The 24559-nt window shown below is 40.5% G+C and overlaps 1 protein-coding gene across 7 annotated transcripts in view; it reads left to right on the plus strand.

Moving 5' to 3' along the window:
* atp8a1 (ATPase phospholipid transporting 8A1) overlaps nucleotides 1-24559 on the plus strand; it is a 98560-nt gene that overhangs the window by 12028 nt on the left and 61973 nt on the right. For 3 of the 7 annotated variants that reach the window (XR_007112818.1, XM_047584812.1, XM_047584816.1), the window contains exons 2-12: nucleotides 2995-3109; nucleotides 9111-9210; nucleotides 11044-11142; nucleotides 15767-15812; nucleotides 16044-16084; nucleotides 19334-19407; nucleotides 20390-20459; nucleotides 20547-20674; nucleotides 21344-21455; nucleotides 21587-21752; nucleotides 22107-22112. Coding sequence is in view for 6 of the 7 variants with exons in the window: in XM_047584812.1 (XP_047440768.1) it covers nucleotides 2995-3109; nucleotides 9111-9210; nucleotides 11044-11142; nucleotides 15767-15812; nucleotides 16044-16084; nucleotides 19334-19407; nucleotides 20390-20459; nucleotides 20547-20674; nucleotides 21344-21455; nucleotides 21587-21752; nucleotides 22107-22112 (957 nt within the window). In the remaining variant the exon portion in view is untranslated. Of the gene's footprint in view, nucleotides 1-2994; nucleotides 3110-9110; nucleotides 9211-11043; nucleotides 11143-15766; nucleotides 15813-16043; nucleotides 16085-18628; nucleotides 18703-19333; nucleotides 19408-20389; nucleotides 20460-20546; nucleotides 20675-21343; nucleotides 21456-21586; nucleotides 21753-22106; nucleotides 22113-24559 lie in introns of all 7 variants that reach the window. The other 4 variants (XM_047584815.1, XM_047584818.1, XM_047584813.1 and 1 more) reach the window with 3 other exon arrangements.

Consider the following 24559-nt stretch of genomic DNA (forward strand, 5'->3'; position numbering starts at 1 on the left):
CTACCTTGGTGCTGAAATTGCCAAACTAGAAATACTGCACATCAGAGATTTAAGGAAATAGCCCATATATATAATGAATGATAGTCCTCTACTTACCAAGCACAGACTCAGACATTGAGGCAGCAAACCTGTGAGTCAGTGTCCTTTCCTTCACCATTGCTCGGTGCTGTTACTCATTCCTAACCAAATGTCGTCCCAAGGTTATCAGGTGAGTGCTTGGCAACAAATTCTCTTTTCATTTTTGGATGAACAACAAATAAAGATGAGGGAGGTAATATCACGGCATGGAGGAACCACCCAACAGCAAAGTTGTGTGGACGGATCAGTGGGTCAGATCTTCAGAAATATTATGCATTACATCTTAGAACTCATGAGACCACATTCTTGTAAATCCCTGAAGAAATTACTTCTTCCAGGACTAAGGAGTCGTTGTAGATAGAACTATAAATAATCACTGCTGTTGACTTCATCATATTGTTGACAACATGTGTCATCATTTTTGTTGGTCTACAGGACGGAAGTTAACCTACTTAAGAAGTGGACGACCCACTTTAATCTACTATTGCGGTGTCCGCACAGTTTTACCACCACACTGATCCAATAAACCACCTATGCTCGTCTGACGCCTTAAATAACAAGACTGGGACAGCCCAGCCACGTTTCCCCCGTTGACCGGATGATTACAGAGGGCCATTTATTTTTAGCCTCGGAGCACATGGTATGGAGAGAAACTATCAGGGGATGATGTTTGGCAGTCGCTCCTCAGCATTCCTCTATGCAGAGCCAGCTGGATCAAGCGCTGTAATCTCAGTTTTGGGGTTTGTGTAACACGAGTGAGAAAGTGCAAGGTGAGAATAAGGAGGAAAATAAAAGAGCGATGAAAGTGTAGGCGTGAATGTCCGTCAGTCAGTCCTCCACTACGAGTCCTCTTGACATGACAAGAAAGACATACTGCCGACAGGGGCTTAGGGCACAGATTGCAACCGGGGCATATCCGGAAGAGGCTCTGGTTACACTGCCTCATGACACTGCATTTTGTTGTTGTTGATCTTTCAAGAATCCAGCTTCCCTCACCCAGGCCCCTCCCCGTTCTGTCTGTGGCCTTTCTTTCCGTTTTAAACTCAGAGATATACTATATCTGTAGTTGTGCAAGCTATGCTATAACCATACCGCCTCATTCATTAATACCACAACAACTACAAACTAGAGAAGGCCATGCAGTACCCACTGAATCACATGAATGCAACTTGAGAGTCTTGGAATACTGTCCACTGTAGAGTGTTACTGTAGTGCTCTTAGCAGTGCTGAAGGAACTAATCTAGACATAGCAATTAAAACATGAGCATAGGGAAATCTAAGCCTCAGGAACCTTCATTTCATATAAACAAGGGTATCCCTATCAGATCTGCCTGTGTCCAAGTGACGCATGCTAGTCACTAATAGTTAATAACTGCTTATGAAATCTTGGGAAATACTGAAAAGAGGCCAGTTACAACTTTATAGAACCCTACATGATGTCTTGTTTCTGCTGTAGTTCAAACCTCAAGGCTTCTTGTTTTCTTACACAACATACTTTTTGTTTCTTTTTGTTGTCTTAATTGTCAGTCATTTAATAACTTAAATTGCTTTCTATTTTCAATCGCAGCAATCCTCGGTAAAGTTACTTCGTGAACAACTGGAAACATACAGTTGGCTGATACCAGTGTTTTGAACATAATGTTTAATAAGGCTTTTAAAACGAGACGTGTGAACGCCACACCAAGTTAGAAATCGGATCGAACTCACTACACCACACCACACTAGATCATGCATGACCAGTCCACGTTGTGTAATATTTTCTAAGTTTTGTTAGAGATGCTTGTGTTTCCTATTCACCATCCGTTTCTGCATGAGTGTGTTTCTTGAGAGGTGTTTCTGCAGGATCTCTTGACATGCTTTTTAGATGTCGCGTTGGTCACCAACATAGAAAGCATCCATGATAATGCGCATCTGTGCTGAATAAGGTGAATCTGTGGCAACCCTGAAATGCCTCTAGCCTATCAAAAAATAACTGTGGTTAACAAACTAAAAAAAAAATGCATAGACATCTTTGCTACTCACATACAGGCTTCAGTTGACGTGCATATTTAGCCAGTAGGGGTCCAGCCCACCTTGTTGAATAGAGGAAAAAAATCCTTTTAGCCACCCAAAGACATGGTCTTTGTACCATTTCTGTTTTTTATGTAGATGTCAGAGTAAGGCAGTAGGATAATGGAGCAATGAATGTTTATCTGAAACTAAACTGCTCTGCACATCTGATTGTAGGTCAAGTTCTTGGTGACTTATTAACGTGGTTCTTCAGTCAGAATACTAAGAATAATATGTAGACTTGTTCAGGATTTGACACTACTTTGCTGCAGCTGATCCACTCTGATAAGTTCTTTGCGCTCTCGTCAACCGGATGTTGGTCTTGACAGGAAATTCCCAGCTTTAATTATGGCACATACTCACAAATAGTCACATGGAGCAATCACTGAGTTTCTGAGGGTGTTTATATTTGCTTTGGCTCTTGTGTTTGTATTACAACCTTTTGCCTGAGATCAAGTGCATTGTGTGATTGTAGCCTATTAACCACTAGACAAATATATGGTGCACTCTGGTGAAATAAAGGCAGTGAAAAACATATTCCATTGAAAATTATTACAAAACAACATTTAATAACGACGTTGATAAAAATGAACAAACATGCTCAAGTTGTAGTGTGAAAACCTTATATAATGTTTAATGTTAAGGACTCTTAACTATCAAGGTCGACACACCTCACCATAGAGCTCACTGAGCCACTGACTCTCCTCCTCCAATCTGCAGATACCTTTGGGAAAATTTTGACACGCAGCAACTGAAATGCTTCAAAAACCTTTTTCATCTTAGTTTTGTTTTTGCTCAAGGTGGAGTTTTTTTTTCTTCGTCTTTCTTTTCTGCAATTTATGAAATGTCTTTTCTCACATGCTGCAGGATATGAAAAAACCGAGGACACATCAGAAAAGACATCCTTGGCCGACCAAGAAGATGCCCGACTGATATATCTCAACCAGCAACAGTTCACAAAGTTCTGCAGCAATCGAGTCAGGTAAGGAGCTTATCTGTAGAAAACCGTTCTGAACATATGGGGAAATACTTATAAGGAAGTGGACTCGTGCTTCCCTGTTCCCGCTCTAAGCCACAACAAAAGCATGGTTATATTTAAAGTGATATTTCTTGAAAGCTGGTTCCACTGAGTCAGTGTCTTGTAGTAATGTTTAGTGGTGCACTATACCTTCCTGCTTCCTGCTACACTGAGCTGGAAATTGTGTACTTAGCTGGATCTTTTGTGTGCAGGAAACGAAATGACATCTACTCTCAGTGAAACCACAATGGATCCAAAGAAAAAAATGGCAAAACAATGGACAAAAAGGCTATTGTTCCTGAGTGAAGTCATGAACAAACATCACCGTTATCGTGTTTTCCATCAAAAGATATATCGAACATACTGCATGCGTTGTGTGTACAGCTGCTGAATATGTATGTAACCCTCTCTCTTGCTGTAAAGAAAGCCTCATATGAGCCAAATAATATACGGACCCCTAAAACTTACAATCCAGCATTTCCCCTGTCACATTAAAAATGTTAGCTCAGCTGTTTTTCCACAGAAACTTCCCCTTGGAGTGAAATGCTGCTATTTTTGAGTTGTATTGACAACCCAGAGGTCAGCAGTGTTTTTCGCGGTGACCTGCAGAATAGCATGCTTGTTGTGGTGAATTAAGACAAGAACACTGGCTTCATCCCTTCTTTTTACCCATCTCCAGTGCATCGTGCATCACCTAGTATCTAGGGATGGGTACCGATACTACAATAATGCGCTGGCGCTGATGCAAACTTTCTTTATTTCGGTGCAACTGAATTTTTAATTACCGCCGCTTAGCTCTGTTTCTGTGCTGACGCTACATGTGACGTCAAGTTTTTCACCTGCATGGATGGAAGTGAACCTTTAAAATGCCCTAATGCCTGAAATGAATCAAATGTTTTGGCTGCTCAGCTAGTACCGAAATGTCAGCCAAGTCAACACTTCCTAATGGCGAATAATCCATTCATTTTAAGCACATATTGTAGATATTTTCTGAGCTCTCTGTTGTGACTGCAAAGCAGTGAGTTAATTTCAAACAGATCTGCAGTTTATTTCCCTTTAAAATCTTGCATTCACCTACTTACAGGTGAAAAGTTTGGACGCACCTTTTCTCTGAATCGAATGAGGAAAGATGTTTCACTGATAGTGCGTCGCTTTAAAATTCTCGGAACACTTCACTTTGTCAGTTACAAGGGCCATAGTTGAAACAGTGGTGCAGAGACGTTCCACAGGTACAGCCCTGACAGCCCCCTTTAGCCATGTGATATTTAATAAATACCGGCAAGATTTTTATCACCAGGGCCACATTAGTACAGATATTCCCTGCTGGCCTTTTTTATCCTTTTGCTCCTCTTGTAGGAGTGCACTGCTTTTAGCATTAAAGGCCAAGACTGTTGGGTCAGACTGTCCTCTGTCAAGGAATATTACTGTTAGCATTCGTGCTGCATGAGTAGCTTCAGATACAGTATGTATGCACTTACACACACACAGCTAAAAACTAAACAGGAATACTAACAGCCATTTGTTTGGTCAGCTTTGTGTATTGACATATAACAAATAACAGATGCAAGCAGCTGATGAAATCACAAAATATATTCTTTACTACAGTTTTTTTCTTTTAAATGACTCAACCGTATGAAAATGGAAGCGGATTCTCACTTGTTCAGTTGTTTTTTTAAGCTCATTTTATGGATTAGTTTAGATGTTATACTTTATTATTTGACATCAGTTTCAGTTTTTGTTATTATCAAACACATGTCAACAAACATTTACAGTCAAAGTTTTTCAGTTTGGAGAACCATATGGATGATGTTTGAGTTACTGTTAATTCAATGAAATAACTTGTAATATGGCCTTTTCTATGATGAACTCCTTCTACTTATATTTTAAATAGTACTAGAGGCTTTAAATAGTGCATTCTTCTATTTTATAGCCAAAGCTAAACAGGAATTATGGTCAAAATAAGGAACGAAATTGTAACTAATAAGAAATGATACCATTATTATTCTAGACAGATGTGAATACTGTTGCACACACATGACTGTTGCTGTCACCCTCCTAGTTGAGTCAGAATCACTTAGATTCAATACAGCTAATCTAGATGCTATACCAGATATAGTCAGATAAGAGGACATAAAGCAGTGGGAATGTTTACAGCTCAGCTTTTACAGAAACTATCTTGTGTGCTGTGCCTTGACAAATGGTTAATTAATGAAATTAAGATCGCTTCCCCTTTTAAATGCATTTCCTCTTTGCCCTTTTAGTTTTTGAATTTCAAATCTGGCCGAACATTATCCTCGGGCCTTGAAGACGCAGGCTGTAGGCTGTTCTAAGGATCTAATTTGTTGAACAGGAATCGGTTCCTGTCTCAGAGTGACCTGTGGAGACTCTTACAGGAGCAGGGTCGGCGATAAATAGTGAATCTAGTCTTCCAAGCAGACGGAAAACACTTTCCTCGCTTTCACTTGATCTCCCTCTGTTCCTCTGCAGCAGTAGAACACTGTACGCTGCCCGCTTGTAGTATTACGTGTAAGGCTTGCTGCGGATTATTTGTTCAGCTGCTCTGCTCGCTGGCAGACCTGGTTGTAACGTGAAGGTGATTAATTACTGAGATGTTGACAGCTTATCCTGTGGTAAACAGGAGTGGCTGTGCAAACCATTTTACCGGTGAGCATCCATGAAATGTGGATGTCTTGTGTGGAAAACAAAGGACAATTGAGATCTGAATAGACAGAGACAGACATGGAGACAAGGACCCACTCACATTACAAATGACTTTGTGTTGCACAATGTCTCTTAATTTGCCTTACTCACTTACACACATGAACTACTTGTGGCGTTTATACATATTGCTCAGTATACTGGGAGGATTTTTATATCTTTATTTTTGAGCTTCTTGTTATAATATAATAATTGTCTGTGACATTAACCTTGTAAAATATATTTGTGTACAAGTTACAAATGCGCATATTGTCCTATCTTTGATTGAGGTTTATTTACCAGGAGATCATCTGGTAAAACCAGTTATTCGACTTACTTTGAGCTACGTGTGCTGTTGTGTTTACCTAGAAAATTAGTGGTACAAGGATTGACTTACATCATTGTTCTTCATGGCAACTAATGTCACTCTCCAAATGATCTGTGGCAATTGACCGTGATGGTGGAAGCTGTTGGCCTTGGTTGATGTAATTTCTGCATATTAAGTTAGTTGCTTGTCTCTAGTGAATGTTCAAGGCTCTGGTTGCCTTGGACAGTGTTTCCTGGCATCAGATGTTTGGGATTACTAGTCTTTTACTGCTAGTCTTTTACTGTGTGCACCTCTTTAAGCTTACTTGTATATTTGTTGCCACTGTTTTCCAAGTTTGTGCTTTTGGTGGCCGACACAACAACCAGGCAACAGATGAAAGCAGCGCAACAGCCATGATACATAGACACATTCCACATACGGTTGATGACTTGCCAACAGGAAATAAATTCAGAAGTGTTTGTTTTTTTGTCTATTGAAAGAAAATCAACACCGACTAATCTTTGACGACACCACTAATAATAACGCAGTAGAAAGAACTGTTTTGCAACAATGAAATCTGTATTCTTGATTGTAATACATATGCAGTGAACACAGCTCATGTGCTACATACTCTGTACTGCAGATGTGTATAGCCTGTATAAAAACAGACTGCAACTCAGCACCATCAATAGCGTTCAATAGTAGGATGATGGGATAGTGTTGCAGGGTTAAAATACTCGCAGTGTATTTTGAGTGAAATTCATCAACAAATTGCTGATTTTCAGCCTCAGTGTTTGCGTAAATTTCCACAGGAAATTTGGTGAAGCTGCTAATTGCTTAAACATTTGACTGTGGATCGAATGTCCTCTGATCTCTGGTTCGTGGTAATAATTTGGATATCTGGATGTGAGTGTAGGAAGCACTCCTCTAATGTAATCTTGATCCTCAGCATGCTGCCAGGAAATAAAATGTAAGATCCATAATCATGCATTAAGAAATGTTGTGTTGCCCCGGCTCTGTGGAGGATGTTATCCAGTGTGCTGGAGCAATGAGAGATTAGACATGGCCTAAAGATGAGATGAGAGAAGAAAATATAACAACTGCATTGGAAAGAGAATGTGTTTTTTAGGCTAACTTGCATCAGAGCTACAGACACTTTGTCTTTGTATCTCAGGGGATGCAAAAGAAATAACTATGCATTAGCAGACAGGTGTTTAATACCCGGTGGGTTCTCACTGTACAGACATGAAGGCTCTCATGTTATTGTAATGGGCTTTAAATTATGGATGCTAAAGTACTTAATAGAAAGTATTAGGCTCATGTACGTGACTGGTGATTATACTCAACGTAGATTAATTTAGTCTTGTCATGTCATAATTAATAGGCAAAAATTAAAAACCAGATCCACCATCAGATAATTCGTTAAAAAAAAAAATTAAAAAGAAAAGAAAGAAAATTGCAATTCTGCAGGGAATAATAGTTTGGACACACCTCCTCATTCAGTTCAATGAGAAGGTGTGTCCAAACTTTTGACTGGTAGTCTACATCCTGCACCTTCATGAAAGGACCTAAGTCTTAACACCAGCAGGTAGCATGGGTGCTCTTAAATTCATTCCATTTAGATGATCATGTCCTTGGGAAAATAAACGTGTGTGTGTGAACGAGATAACGATGTAAAACAAGAAGAGTGTAATGTGTGGGTTTGTTTTCTTCCGGCAATTCTTTTCTTACTGGTCCTCTGGGCTCCACAGCAAATTAGAGCGATGTCTCTGACTGAGTCATTGTGCCCCAGAGTCAAAGTGCTGAATCGGCTGAAAAGTCGAAGGCAGAATAGGAAATGGCCAACTGTCTGCTAGTTGTGCCGCGGCTCTTAAACGTGTAGCTGAAAACTCTGCACTTTGAAATTTTTTCTGAGTCTGAGTGACAGAAATAAAACCACTTCAAAGTCATATTTTAATCCCCTAAATTGGTTAAATATCATTTCATTTTTCTCTTCTTTAATGGAGTTTTTTGTTTTTAACCATTTACACATATTATGAATGTTTGTGTCACACAGACTGAACTGATCGTACCTCAAGTCTAGACTTGAAGGAAGGAAAGCTGGTCTCACTTGACGCTTGTTTCTCTCTGAGGCTGGTATTACAGCGTGATGCTGTCAGAACAATGCCTTGCTCTTTGTCACTTTGTCACCTCCACTGTATCAGGCTGCCAGGATGACAGTAACTGTAAAGGCTTTTTTTTTTTTTTTTTTGGCACTCAGTTCAAGGCTCGTCCAATTTTCCATATCTTTACATCCTGCTTGTGGACGTGCCTCGAGTGAAAACGCAGAAAATGTGCTTGTCTGACATGATTCAATGTAAGTGAAGGAAAAGTGCGACCTCGCTCGTGTTGATCTCCATATGCTTGGTCGCTTTCGAGCGAGTTGGAGGCTATACTCTGATTTTCTGCTTGTGCGTGTCTGAAGGCTTTTGTGTGCGCGTGAGTAGGCAAAGCGCTGCCAGCGGCTTGCCGTACATCATGGTATATATCTCGCAAAGTGGCTGTTCTGACTGGCCCTTTAACACAGCTGTAAATCAGACTGCTGGAGGTCTGCCTGTGGGGCCTCAGTATACCACCACCATCACCAGCAGCCCCACTGCAGCGCAGGCAACGTAGCTCATATCTGCCAGGAGCCATTTAGATCCAGATCCCTTCCTCCTGCTAATTATTTCTTATGATCACTGAGTCTCTGTTTTTCATCAGTCTTACATGCAAACATGGGCGCACACTCCTCTACTAGGACCTCTTTGAATAGTTATATGAATATAGGCACTGTTTATCAGTTAATGTAATCTAATATGTTAGAATCGGTTTGTGTGCGTTTGTGTCAATAGATTTTGGTATCTAATCTGTTTTGTTTTCTCTCTTTCTTGTCTCCTGGTTCCACCCTTCATCTTGTTTGCTGCCTGATCCGGTCTACAGCACTGCCAAATACAACGTCCTCACCTTCCTCCCTCGATTCCTTTACTCACAGTTCAGAAGGGCGGCCAACGCCTTCTTCCTCTTCATTGCACTCTTGCAGGTAAGATATGTTTAGCTGTGTTAAATACATATATTTAAAATACAAAGGTAAGTATCATGGCATACAGTTCTTCTCCTGTTCAAAATTCTGCTTCGTTCCAATTAATTGTGTTGTGTTATTTTTTTAATTTACTGTTTGCCATGACCTAGCCCCTATTTCCCTAGGTCATGTCTGTAATTTCATATGCACACAGATAAGCACACACACACAGGCCCAGTACTTTATATATCCTCATAATGAATAATACATGTAATACCATGTGTCCCGGCCGTAAAAAGAAATGACATTTACCTACAGGTTCAACACACTAATAATACATATTACATCCCCCAGAAATGCCATGAAATATGCAATGCTTAGCCTGGGAGAGCTGTATTTTAGTACGTCTGTGTAATACTACGACTACACTGCAGTACAGGCATTGCATTGTACTTGACATGTGAAAAGGGACGTGGGCAACGAACATAAACATTCAGATTGATTGAGAGCCACTAGTAGGATACGCGTCTCCTGATGCAGAGTGTTTCAGTTGTTGTGTTTTCATGGACGTTAGTATTCCACAAATAGACCAGTCATAATGAAAATACCTTGTGCTGCTCAGTCAGGAATAGACTCGCCCATTCCGACCCAATAGAAAGGGCATTTTAACTGGATTGAGGGAACTCTTTGAGATAATTCTCCTTTTGATAATGTGGTCAAAAGTAATTGTGAGTCTATAAATCTATTATAGATTTATCCCTGCACAGTAGGCCAAGTTACTTGATTGTGCAAGTTAAGAAAATCCTATTCTGATTAATATTTGGGCATCTACTTTGGGCATCATTTTGTTTGGTGTCAATGTAAGCAGTTAAGTTGGAATCTCTAATCAGAATTATTTCAGACAGGTCGAAAAAAACATGTAAATGTAGTCTCTCTGGTTATGGCCTCTAGTCACGTATTCATTACAACCTGTCTGTAGCCACTCATCTCAGCATCACTGTTTTGATTTAGCAGAACAAAGCAAAGCTACCTAAGGTGGCTCAGAGTAGTTGGCCTGTGTAGATCAACATTAATCCCTTTTGAGTACACTTAAAACCTCATCCACCAATTATTAAATCCGCATCTCAGGTTTTCTGAAATTACCGGGAAAGATTAGATAATGGAAGAAAGGAAGGCTTCATAGCACTAAGTCTGCCTGTGCTATCCTACCATACGTTAATGGAGAGCTCCGAGGATGGAAAGAGCTCTATCCAGTGACCTTGAAGTAGCTGCTTTGAAAAGCAGCCAGTGTGAATCTTCATTACCTGCCCTGTCGATGCTGCGACCTTGAATAAAACATCTATGCAGATGAGAGGGAAAGGGGATCTATTTCGTTCAAGTTTCCTCTGAGCAGTGTAACAGTGACGGCCTCCTGTGGCCGGGGCTTGGCTTTGATTATACGCCATTTGACTGTTAATTTGGAAAAACCACAAGTAGCCAAATAATTAATCATTCAATGGTAATGGGAGCATTATAATAGTACTAAGAGACTTGTTTGTCCTGGATACATGTCTAAGTTTCCATTTATTTTTAAGTGGAGTGCAATTTACAAAATTTGAGAACTGGGTTACTGAAAATAGAGCCTTATAGTTTTTTTTTATTAGCAATTGCATGCATGTTGATGTGAGATGATTCAATTCAGATAAAAATGGTGTGTAATGTGAGCCAACACTCTCTGATGGTTCCTCTTTTACTGGATGCTAGCAGACACAGCCTGATTGTTGTTTGCTTTATTTGCACAATAAATGTGAAAAGTGGAAGAAGAAGAAAGTGGCCAAGATTTGTCTCAGTGTCCCTTTATCGTTTCTCCATCAGCAAATCCCAGATGTGTCTCCGACTGGTCGCTGGACCACACTGGTGCCGCTGCTCTTCATCCTGGTGGTGGCTGCAGTCAAAGAGATCATTGAGGACCTGGTAAGACGAACCTCTAGCATTGTTTCATATGAGTTTGTATTATGACCTCCCTTCCTGTGGATAAAAAGTAATATGCAAGGCTCAAATATACATTTCGCTGTATCATGTATCATTCAGAAGATGTTGTCTAAAGGTAATATTACCTGTGAGCCATCATCTGACCTGGAAAAACATGGTTACTGTGGGAATTAATACATTCACATCAGCAAGACCTTGATTAAAGAAATCGTGTAGTCAGCAACTATCAAAGGGCGATCAACACACTTCCAAAGATTTGCATTTGGTCAAACATCATAATCTTCAATATAATCAATGTACTCCAATACTAAATGCAATTAACACTACCTAACAGAGGCCAGGTGTCTCAGCACATGACATACATGAAGTAAAATCAGAACTAGGTCTAGGTATCCTCATTTGAACCAATAAACCTTATGTGAAATTGTCTTGTGTACAGAGTGTGCAGAGTCTCTTCTCTTTGTTACTGTTCGTTTTGAGTGTTGAACTGTGAAACCAAGAGTAGGCAGTGATGGTTATGTGACCACAGCAGGAAGCTCCGCAGCATATAGACATGCACACACACACACACACACATTTCAGAGGTCACAGCTGTGCCTACTGCACCCAGAGTACTCATTCAGTCAATTAACCTAGATACTGAGTGCTCATGTAGAAAGGCAGTTAGTGCTAACAAAACAAAACAACTGTCTGCCTCTGAGCAAGTTTGAGCTGTTGAACAGATGCTTGAAAAGGGCAGGATGTCTTTTGTTTTTGGTTAAAAGAAGTCACATTCAGTATGCTGTGCTGTTCTCCAGTGATCCGCTCCAATCTGTCTGAACTAAGTGAGGGAATGTTGCATTGTACTGTATTGCAGTGACCCTGCAATGCGATCCTGTATGCAGGTCCCAGTGGACAGTTACTCTATACTATTAGCTTCTATCTCGTGCTGAAGGGACCAGCGCAGCACTTTTTCTCCCGGCCTGTTGTGAAAATCATGGGAACAGAGCGGTGATGACTCCGTCTTTATTGCTGAAGGTCACCTGCAAACACGTCTGTTCCCTGTACTGCGCTGTCCCTCACAAGTTGACCTGACAGGGCAACATCGACCCCTAACTTCATGAATCACGCACCACCGACACCCACAACACAGCACGTACGTCGCTGTGTGGCTGGCTGCCTCTGCGGCAGTGGGCTGATTCTTTTTTCTTTTTTTTGAAGTAGTAGCTACATTTCAGCTTTAAAAAATACAGAAAAACAGAAATAAAATACTTTTAATTGAGCTGCAGCGTATTTCACAATAGTCTGCATCGCACTTTAACACAGCAACACTGTCTTAATACGTTCACGGTGACGCTGAAAAGCCAACTGCAGTTAAAAGACCTTTGAGTAGTTAAAAGTCCTTCACTACCACTCACTGTCTCATTAGGTTTATGCTGAAGTCGTACATTATAAGCAGGTTAATCAAGGCAACCCCGCAGATGCTGCTTTAATCTCTCGCTGCTTTTATATTTTCCCTCCTCGTCTGGAGTCTACAGAGGCCTGATACTGCAGTATTTACGCATAACCTCTGTGCCACGTGCCTTCTGCTGCACTGTGATTACACACATCATCTGAATACAGTATCTCCTGTACTCCATCAGGACAGAAGGAGAGAGAAAGGAAGACAACGAGGGAATTTGAGAACCAAAAAGCAGTGGAGTAACATATAAACACAAAGAGAGTATAGCTAATAGAGGGGGGGGGTCTGTGCAGCCAGCCCTAATAGTGTGGATGAATGAAATTAGCTGACAGCAATGATGAATGAGCTTTGTAAAGGTCTCTACTTGCAAACTTTTCTCTGGGCATAGTGGAGCTGGTGAAAGGCTGAAGCCATGTGACACAGCCAGCCTATTCATTAGACACTACAGCACGTTGCAGGGATATTGAATCAAATTTGATTCAGCTGGAGGCTGGAGGAAGAGGGTGGGGATAAGAGTGGATGTATAAGAAACAGACACGCTGGAGCATAAAATGAGGGAGAAGTTCTCATGAGACTAAATCGTAAGATACCAGTTGTAGCGTTGGGCAGATGTTTTTGTGACCGACTGAAAATGTGTCACTCCACCTTTTGTGGCTCTGTTTTGTCAGTGATTGGCGCAAAGACTTTAGCTATTGTAAAATAAGCCAAACTAACTCAGCTTTAAACTGAATTCGACTAAATGAGAATGGATCTTTTCTTGCGGTGAACGCGTAATTAGCAGAGTGGATGTGTCCTCTCCGTGCTAATCAGATGTAGCACGCGTTGCTTTCACGAGACAGATTTTAAAGCACAGCGATCATTTACATGAGATGGGTGCAGCCACACATTATTACTCAGCGTGATGCTAGTTGACAAGCTGTCTCTTGGAATCAGCTGTTGAAGTCACAGTTGATTGCATGGCTGTTCAGCCAACAAGAGGGACATGAGGGGAAGTAATGCTGCTGATTTGTACTTTGATGTTATCACACACAATATAAATAGTTTGTAGGCAGACGTGCCGTGAATGCGATGCACCTCGTGTCTTAGTTCACTGATTTGTCTATAAATTCCAGAAAAAACAGCCTCGCATCAAATTTCCTCTTAGCTGTCACAATATTTTTAATTTATAATCATATTAAATTGAGAAAAGCAGAAAATCCTCACGTTTTACCCATTTGAGTCATTAAATCAACATAATCTGTGCAACAAGTAATGTCGATATTGACCTGTTATTTTTTGGAATATTTCTGAGCCATGACAAACTGAACTTCACTGCTTTATTTCTCCTTGATTTTTCCTTTTACCATGAGGATGTATTATATATCTCCATGGTGGAATTCCAACGTATACTTCACACATTTAAATAATTGGTAGTTCATTTAACTTTTTCTAGAGCATCGATTCTTAACTGGTTGGTTGTGATCCAAGAATGAGTCGCAGGTCTGTTTTCAAAAAATGTCCAGAAAAAACGCAGTGTCATCGATCCACACTCCTCCACAGTAGGTGCTGGGTGACACTAGGGATGGGTACGGATACTCAGTATCATAACGGCACCGGTGCTGATGCAAACAGTAGTAACCAGACGCTACGTAACAGTACACAAGTTTGGCTACTTTACCTCAAAAGATGCAGAATCGGCAACCTGCTACAAGTGCTTGAAGAGATATGTCGAATTTCATCAGACATCTGACGACGCATAGCATTTTTTTTTCTTTTAAAAAAAGCAGAGAAATGTACTGCCTGCGAGACCTCACGGCAAGTACATTTGCTGCCGCTGTTAGCGAAGTTAGCAGCATCCAAGGAGAGAAGACTCCCAGCCCAGAGTCCATGAGTCCCGTTCCCAACACTATTTGCAGAACAACTGTTAAAAGTGTAATGTTGCAAGGTGTTTTTGAAACACTTAAAAATTGAAAGTTATATATGTGTGTTTGTGTGTGTGTTTTATGGTAGTTTGTTGTGAATTGTATTTTATATCGGTTAATTTATTTCTTATTCATAGTATATATTATTTAAATTAATATTCTGTTCAACTTGCACATCACAAAATGCCTTAAAAATAAAACGGCCCCATTTTTGGACAAAGTTTGTATGTTTTCCATTCCATCAAAAGTACCAATGGTACACAAAACCTTAACATTTTACATATGTTAATTTAGCAGCAACACACAGGTATGATGCAGGTTATATAAGATATGGATTTCATGTATTTTGCATGAAAACACCAACTGAATCTGTGAAAAATGGCTGTCAGTGAAATGTTTTGTCATGTCAGCCTTATGATTAATGCTTGAAGAAGTGACTGAATGGTTTTAATAAGACATTGGTGTAAGTGGGCACTCAACTAAGAGTGCATAGTTTGAGTCTTTTTGAAACCTCTCAGTAGTTGGACCTTTGTATTTCGTGTTTGTGCGTGGCTCTGTTGTCGTTTTTGTGTTTTCATTGTGTTTTCAAACTTGAGAAGTTGAAACTTTTCTTTGATTTGGGTCCCAGCTCATTAAGTGGTGATGGTGAAGTCAGACCAGTTGAGAACCACTGCTCTAGAGCACCCTTCTTACTAAAGACTATTATTACTTATTTTATACTGCGTATGTACTTGTTTGTCTGACCCTGTGGGCTACTCTTTTCCCAGGGCGGATCAATAAAGGACTTAATATATCTAATCTTATGAATGGGCTGTAGTGTAGTGTCATCATTTCCATTCCAGGCCACAGATATGAAAACTCAACCTAGTGATTGCAATGTAAAATAGTTTGGATAATAAAAATGAATGATATGATATGTGCATTGAAAAGGTTGTACAGTCCCACTGACAGTATCATACTATTTGTAGGTCATGGCGTACAGTGTCCGCTTTCTTGGTACATTTTTAGCAATTAAAATGTAATAGACGTATTTTTCTGTAATGCAGGATAGTCAGTTTTTGTATGACAGGTTAGTTTTTGTCCTTATTTGTTCCTAATGTGCATCCAATGGATTTCCCCCTCAGGGATAAACCCTCTTGGTGTCGATGTGAAGGATTCTCTCTCATTTGTCCTTCTCTTTCTTGTTCACTTTGATCTTTACGACGTGATTGTATATCACATCACTACATGTGTGAAATGTGCGTTCTTTTTCTTTTCTTTTCAGAAACGGCACAATGCTGACAATGTTGTCAACAAAAAGGAATGTCAAGGTATTGAAAAGCCTTTGTTTTTCAGTGAAGACCAAATGTTAGAAAACATACCACAGTATTCAGTGTAGTGTGGACGTGCCACAAAGTCTCAATGAAAACAGTTTGTATTGTAACATATGACAGTGAGAAATGAATGAAATGAATGAATGTCATTTTTGTTTTCTAACAATTGTCCTGCATTGTTCTTCTTGCTGACTTCCTCTTTCTCCCCCCCCTCATTACTCACCACAGTGCTGAGGAATGGTGCCTGGGAGATTGTGCACTGGGAGAAGGTATGTAGCCACAATGACTCACTAATGGCCGTGTTAACTAGTTCTCATTTGCTCCTCTACATCAGAAACCATATCATTCACGGTGAAAGTTTTGACCACTGATGGTGCTGTTGTCATTAGGAGGAACCTCACTTACACACACTCACACAAACGCTCGGACCCCTTTAGTGTCCAGCCTGAACTAATTAAGCCAGTGTTTCCATGTGAACGGCCATTAGAAGGCCGTGCTGGAGGACAAAGAGCAGCTTCTTCTCTTCCCTCATAACCAATTTTATTACCGTGGCTGAAACAAGTTCAGCAAAAAAGCAGAGGGTGTGGAGATAAAAAAAAAAAAAAACACCAGGCACTGCAGAAATTATGTGCATTCAGACTGTTTAATAATTTGTAATGCTACTTCCTCATTTCAAAGCTGCATTCAGCATGAACCAGTGCAACATAAGCTGAATGTTTCTTTCTGCTAACAGCAATACCAAACAATTGATTTCTTGAGAACTAAATTAACAGCAGGATATGGAGAACGTGTGTAAACATTTTTCTTTTTTAACTCCTGAGATGATAATTACATGACTATAGAAATCTACCATACATCCCCTCCTAAAGTATTGGGACAGCAAGGAAAATTCCCTTGTTTTTGTTGTTCACTGAAAAGATGAGTATGAGACAAGAGTTCAGAATGTCAGCTTTTATTTCCTGGTATTTGCATCTAGATGTGTTAAATAACTCAGTTGAACAAAAGTAATGGCACAAATAATCTTAAAGTAAATTAAATTTAATATCTGGTGACATAACCCCCTCAAGCCTGCGATCCATCGACATCACCAAACTGTTGCATTCTTCATTTGTGATACTATTCCAGGCTTTCACCGCAGCTTCTTCCAGTTCTTGTTTGTTTCGGGGGGTTTCTCCCTCCAGTCTCCTCTTCAGGAGGTGAAATGCTGCTCAATTGAGTTAAGGTCAGCTGATTGACTTGGCCAGTCTAAAACCTCCCACATTTTTCCCTGATGAAGTCCTTTGTTTTGTCGTTGTGCTTTGGGTCATTGTCCTGCTACATGATAAAATTCCTCCCCATTAGTTTGGATGCATTTCTCCTTAAATTGGCAGACAAAATGTTTCTGTGCACTTAGGAATTCATTCTGCTGTCACCATCATCAGTTACATCATCAATAAATATTAATGAGCCTGTTCCAGAAGCGGCCATGAACACCCAAGCCATGACATTACCTCCACCATGCTTCACAGATGAGCTTAAGCAGTTCCTTTCTTTCTCCACAATTTGGCCTTTCCATCAGTAAAGATTAATCATGGTCTCATCAGTCCATAAGATTGTGTTCCAGAACTTCTGTGGCTCATCTCTGTAATTTGCAAATTTCAATCTGGCTTCTGATTCTTACTGCTGATGAGGGGTTTACGTTTGGTATGGCCTCTATATTTGATATTTGATATTGATACCTTCAAGATGTAAATACCAGCCTGGAATAGTGTCACAAATGAAGAACGCAACAGTTTGATGTCGACGGATCGCAGGCTGGAGGCAGTCATTGCAAGCAAGGGTTATGTCACCAAATATTAAATGTTATTTACTTTAAATTTATTTGTTCCATTACTTTTGCTCACCTAAAAATGCTTTATATATCCTAAGTTGTTTAACACATCAAGATGTAAATACCAGGAAATAAAAGCTGACATTCTGAACTCTTGTCTCATACTCATCTTTTGATCTTAAACCCAAATGTCTTCAGTGAACAACAAAAACAAGGGAATTTGCCTTGCTGTTCCAATACTGTTGGAGGGGACTGTATTTGGATGAACGAAATAAATGAAATGAATAGATTGGTGGTGTGTGGGGGAGATCTCTGAATTAAATTATACACCCACACAGTGCACTACTATAGTAGCAGCTAAAGTGAAACAAAACACAAAAGTTAGAATATGATATCGGAGCTCCTCAAGAATGAGGTTTAGGGCATGATTATCTAATAGACACACTGTTGAATTCCTGAATCTGTTTGTGAATGTCCCATCGTTTTATACCCATAGAAGGTTTCCCAAAAAGTCACGTTTTAAATAATTCATGGTTTTTGCATCTTCTTCATGCATATTGTAAAACCGGCTTCTGTCCCAAATTTTTATTTGGCCTCCAAGTTCCTCTATCGAGTAACTCTTTCAGGGCAGAATGAATGAGGCCAAAATGATAAACTCGTCTGTTGCCCTGCAAACATCTAGCTCTTAATTGTCAGTTTTGTGACTTATGGAGCAGAAAATATGAGTTTTTATCTTTTAGTAAACGTATCCATCACCACTCAGTTCTCACCATTTCACCGATTTAACATACTGATTAATTCTGTTTTTCTTTTCTAGTTGTTGAATGCTAGAACGTGCATGCACCTGTTCAGCAGTAATGGAAAAAAGACTCCAGCTGTTTCAGCACTTTGATGTACTTACTTTCCATCTTGCTCACTCTCTCTCTCCAGATGTGATCTCCTCATGTTCTCTTTTATGCTGTTGTGTGGGCAGCCCTCGGCAGTAACCGGTTTATTTTCACAGGTTGAAACGGGCGATATTTTTAGAGTTAATGGCACTGATTTCGTACCTGCGGACGCTGTCATTTTATCATCCAGGTACTGGAGTCCGCCCTGCTCCCAGACTGCAGGGAATGTGTTCTCTTCCTGCCGTTCTTGTTGTCTGAGCTCATGCTAAGGAAGTGATGGTTGGATCATGCATCAACAGTCAACATTGCTAAAGTGGTTTAAATAATAAATGAGTCGTAATATAAGTGTAAAAAATGACTTTTATGTATTTTTAATGTAAGATGATTCTCTTCAGTCTTCTCTAGCAACCGTCATTTCCTTAGGTGGCTCAGTGCTAATGTGACTTTGGATTAAATTTGATCAATCATAGCAACCTACCTACCTCCTTCACCTTTTAAAAAACCATTTGGACTTTTTACTTCTAATTTGGTGCATATTGTCAAGCGGCAATTTCCTTGGCATGTGTTTTTCTAAATGGTTTTGTGAAAGGGAGAACGGACGAGCGGCCGTACCTCTGCTCATACAGGACTGATCATTGTGCTCTTCTCATCGCTCTAAAACTGACACAGATGTCTCTCTCCCCTTATATGTTTGTCTGTTTTCTTTTTTTTTTTTTAATCCTCTCCATACCTTCTATTTCCCCCCTCTCCTGCCTCTCGTTCCAACAACTGCCACACTTCCTCTCTCTCGCCCCCTGCTGGTCCACGTAACGTAATATCAGGTGGCTGTTGGGGAAGTAGTCAGAGCGGCAAATGGGGATCACCTCCCGGCTGACCTCGTCATACTGTCGTCCAGGTCAGGAAACCGGCAACATTACCAACAGAACAGCAGTGGGAGAGATAGGGACCATGTGTATATTTTAGCTCTGACAAAAAAATTATTTTGCACACTTGAGGAAGTAAGGGCCCTGTGAATATTTTGTCAGCAACCAGATATCTTAGTCAACTTCCCTTTTTACATTTCCTCTGCTCTGTGGTTTGGCCGCAGTCACATAGGCCCTTTATACATGTTCCATTGACCCTTTTAAATGTTTGGCTGAATCTTTTAACATTGCTCAGAGTGAATGGAGACATGTAATATTACATCACACTCCAACTGTAGACATTTGCGTGAACATGATCCATAATTTCCACATTTTCCATAATCTTACCTTGCATGGCCTGTATCGCGCCACTGAATGTGACATTTAATGTGACATTGGCATGCGGTCACACTCCAAGATAAACAGGCGAAAGCCATCTTGGATTTATGCAGAAACATTCTACACCTCTCACTGATTGTAACAGAGCTTCAGTGTCGTTGGTGTGAATGAATTGCTCTAATAAAAGAGAAGCTACCCAGCCACCTTAACCACCGGCATGCTCTAACTCTCCGTGCTTATGCCCAGAGTCTTTGGGAGGCTCATTTGTCTGCTGCGTTTGTTGTGCTCGGTGTGCTCATACCTCCCCACTGTGATATGTTCCCTATCTCAGCCCTCGGCTACAGTTAAACTCAGGGGCAGCACCAAGCTAAGATGCTGTGTGTACATTAAATAGGTAACCAGTCGAACACTGATGTAGCTTCGTGTTCCTGGGAGACCTCTTTAGCTGACATGCAACATCTTTGTTTGTCTCCTGCTCTTGTAGCCAATGTCTCTGTCACATTTAGTTGTTTAGTTATCGATTGTTGAAATTTGCTATTGGAAAATAATTAGTACTTGAGCAGAGGTTAGAAATAATGTAGTATATATTTGCATGCTACTACTACACCAAGTCTGTATCCTCTCCCTCCACAACAGTGAACCACAGGGGATGTGCTACATTGAAACATCTAACTTGGATGGAGAAACAAACCTCAAAATCAGACAGGTGATTGTTTAGTGTCTCTTCATACACTCAATACATTAAGAACTAAAACGTTCAAGTGCATTGATGAGGCTCTATCCACACCAACAGGGTCTCCAGATGACCGCAGAAATTAAGGAGATTGACAACCTGATGCGCCTCTCCGGGCGGATGGAGTGTGAAAGCCCAAACCGTCATCTGTATGAGTTTGTTGGGAACCTGCGCCTGGATGGACACAGGTAGGGCACAGTGGCTGAGCTCCAAGCCTGGCTCCCTGCCCCTCTCACCCACTCAATATCCCATTAGGCAGGAGCAGAGCCAATATCAGTGTACTATGAGGGAACATTAACTTTTACTTTAAATGAACCAAAGGACCTGCTTCAGTGATATGCAGTTACATATTTGTTTGGAGGCATCGCATAAAATACATTGAACATGAATTTATAACAGTAAAGCTTCTGAATGAATATGCTTACTAAAAGCTTCATATGACTTTTAACAGTTAACAGTATTTTTATTCTGTTGAGACATCACCCTAAAGTATAACTGTGTATAAATTATACTTATATACCATACTTTTTTATTATACACATATTGCTTTAATGTCTGTAGTAATAATTAAAAATTTAGCTTGTAAGTGGAAAACGAGAAGCTAGTAATAGAGGCTAATTGCCAATTGACTCTGTCCTGGTTTGTGTTGTTGTGTAATGTCCGTTGACTTCTCAGGACACAATAATTAGCACTGTCTTACTGATTATTGGTCATGATAGTATTGGCGTATTTATCAATAAGGAATCCGGTCGGTTTATGTTAAATCTATGATTGTATGTAAGGTCACTCTTATTGATTTAGGGTGAGACAGGGCACGTATTTAAAAGCACTAATGACGGTGACATTTGTCACTACAGCACGGTACCACTGGGTCCAGACCAGATCTTACTGAGGGGAGCTCAGCTGAGGAATACACAGTGGGTCCATGGTGTAGTGGTGTACACAGGACATGACACAAAGCTCATGCAGGTAAAGCATATGTTGTGTGTTACTGCAGTTATGAATGGAAAACAGTAATAATACTAGTATTCATATTAGTATTGTTTCGTGCTTCCACGGTTGTCTTACTTACACTGTTTAACCTGCTGTGTGTCACCCAGAACTCCACACGACCTCCCCTGAAGCTGTCCAACGTCGAGCGTATCACCAACTTTCAGATCCTGGTTCTGTTTGGCTGCCTGCTGGCCATCTCTCTGGTCTGCTCCATCGGCCAAACCATCTGGAAGTACCAGTACGGCAATGATGCCTGGTACATGGATCTCAACTGTAAGAGTCCCGACAGCTTAAGCTGCACACCTTATTCCACATATTTTGTCTCACTTGTCCATATCAGCTTATTTCTTTGTCATTTTTAAGTTCGTAAATGCTGGTATGTGTCGTGTCGTTTTTCTGTTGCCTCAGTTAAACTATGTTTCGCATTACAAGTGAAATATGTGGCAATGTGGGAATAAGTGAATTCCCTGTTAAATGAGAAAAAAAAAACAAACGTCTGTGACATGCATAAATGTGTTGTGAATGAAAAGAAGAAATGGTTGAATATCACTGCGCTGCTGTACCTTTTTGTTCCTTTCTAATGTTCTGTTTGATTTTGTTGTTTTCTTTGTTGTCGTTTTTTAACAGCTCCAGGTAACAACCATTTAAAAGCCTTGGCCATCCGTGAATGACCCTCCCTTACTAACCCCTTACTGAAGCTCTGCCTTTGCTAAGCAAATGAAGCCCCCTACCCTCGCCCCCTATATGGTTGCCCTACTTTGTATGGGCCCATGGACAAGCACATACCAGGGATCCAACGATAGGTTTTTCCCCTCCAGCTCTCTTATACCTTCGTCTAGTTATTTTCAGTGCCTGATGCAAACAGTGTCTCACTTTTCCTCCATTTTTTTTGTGCCACGTTAAACGCTTTGCAGTTCCCAAGTTTCAGACCGTCATTTTTTTTTCTTCCCCCCTCTCATTTTTCCCAACAAATGAATAGAAGCACTTACTTTGACTGCAAGGGAGACGAGGTTGTGCTCGGGAAGCTTTTCATAACAGGAGGCTTATGCGTGTTTATTGCTTGAACACAACATGCGGTGCAACCCAAGGGGCAAGAGCTGACATTTTCTAAATGCCTCTGCCGCCTTCTTTTCTTGTGTGGATTTTTACAGAAGACAGACAGAGAGGGGATTTTTCAAAAGATAGACAGAGAGGGGAGGGGTAGAGGTGGAAACCTGCTTAGTTTTTTTTTACACGTATCCTCAAACCATTAAATGGAATGGATCTCTTTTAATATTACTGGCATTACAAAATATGGACAGCTCTGTTTCTCACTTGGTCTGTAATGATGAAGCTCTGAACCTGGTATGCAAAGTGATTATCGTGACACTCCGGCCATTACTCTGTACCCTGATAGGCCTGTGTAGGAGAGGTTGTGCCCTGGTCAACTTAAGCTTGCATTACAACTTATACTGCCCCTATTGGAGGACTTTGCATTGGCTTCTATTGGTTTTCTAAGGGTTTTAATATTGTCCTAGTGGCATTAAAACCCTCATCTAATTGACGCTACATCAAACGGATGAGGGGAGTGTAAGTTATAAAACAAGCATCCATCTTGAGACTGATTCTATTTCCATGAGGAGTTGTTGAGACTCTGTCCAGTGCATATTATCCAACCTGTGACAAAAGAGAGAGGTGGGGACATTGTCATTTCTTAAACGTCCAATTTACTCGCACCACTTTATTTTGGTAAATTGACAGAGCTTCACTCACTCATCAACACTTGAGCATAAACACAGACAAGAACAGAAGAGTTAGCTTACCACGCTTCACACCTATGTCACAGAAGCCTGCGACTGTGCATGCCCGGTGAATAACCAATCAGACCTTGACCTGACGCAAAGCGCTGACACTGGCCGTTGCATTTCATTGAGCCTGTACGTTGAGACAGGTTAATTAATGCAGTCTCTGAGAGCAATCTGTTTGGCATAGATTGTTGCTGTAGTAGGTAGTTATCACTACATGTACACAGAATTGTAAAACCAGTGAAAAAATCACTTTGAATAATGAAACCAAACAATTTTCTGTCAACTTCCTGAGAATTATTCTTTTACTTGAACATGGTTAAGACTTATATTCAAATTAATATTCAAATTAATCCCTGTGGCAAAAAGTAGACATCAGAGAACATTTGTGGTTGTGTAACCTGTGCATGTCCTGGTTTGAAATGGATTTTTAATGACTTTCTGATGGCTCTGGTCCAACCCAGTATCGCTCTATCATCTGACGGCAGCATTTCTGCGTAACACGATGAGCTGGCTACTAGAAATGAGTGAAATGAGGTGATCACCATTAACACCCAAACTTTCTTGCTGGCATAATCCACCCACTCTTTTCCACTTCTTGTTGGTTGAGAATGTGCTATGGACTGAATCTCCCTCCTTTGTCTTGAGAGCATCTGATACGTTTGTCTTCCCCCCCACTTCTGAACAAGTACCCCCTCCTATCTGTGTTGTTGTAGCAGTAGCTTCCATTCTGCCACTCTCTCTGTGCCATTCAGTCTTTTGTTTTGCAATCGTTCTGTCATGGGGAAGGGCTGGCCCTCTCAACCACAATGCTAAAATCAAGGCTTGGGTTGAGGAAGGTAACATTTGCACCTCCTGCAAGCTGAGGAAAGGTAAATCACATCCCTCCTGTTTTCATGTTTGGTGTCAGTGGGTTTACAAGTTGATCATTTCCAATTGTTTGGGAGGGAGTTGGGGGACCAGCATCATTTTTGCATAGTGCTTTGTGGAATTCATTGCCTGGATCATGCTGGATGCCAAGGCTGCTGCTGTGACACTAATGACATTCGAGATATTTCAGTCCCCGTTCGCTACTGTGAATCTTTTGGGACATTAAATTGGACTTCTAATCGGGTTGCTGAGTTCTAAGACGATGAGGTTGGGTGGAAGAAATGGTTAATTCCAGCTAATGCACGGTATTATCCCAAAACATTCTCTTGATTGGAATAATGTCGATCACTGGCTGGAAGTAGCTTTGGGCATTTTCATTTAACTAACTATTATCTCCAAACCACCACTGATGATTCTCTTGTGTAT

Source organism: Mugil cephalus, chromosome 5, assembly GCF_022458985.1.
Source record: "Mugil cephalus isolate CIBA_MC_2020 chromosome 5, CIBA_Mcephalus_1.1, whole genome shotgun sequence".
Taxonomy (NCBI): domain Eukaryota; kingdom Metazoa; phylum Chordata; class Actinopteri; order Mugiliformes; family Mugilidae; genus Mugil; species Mugil cephalus.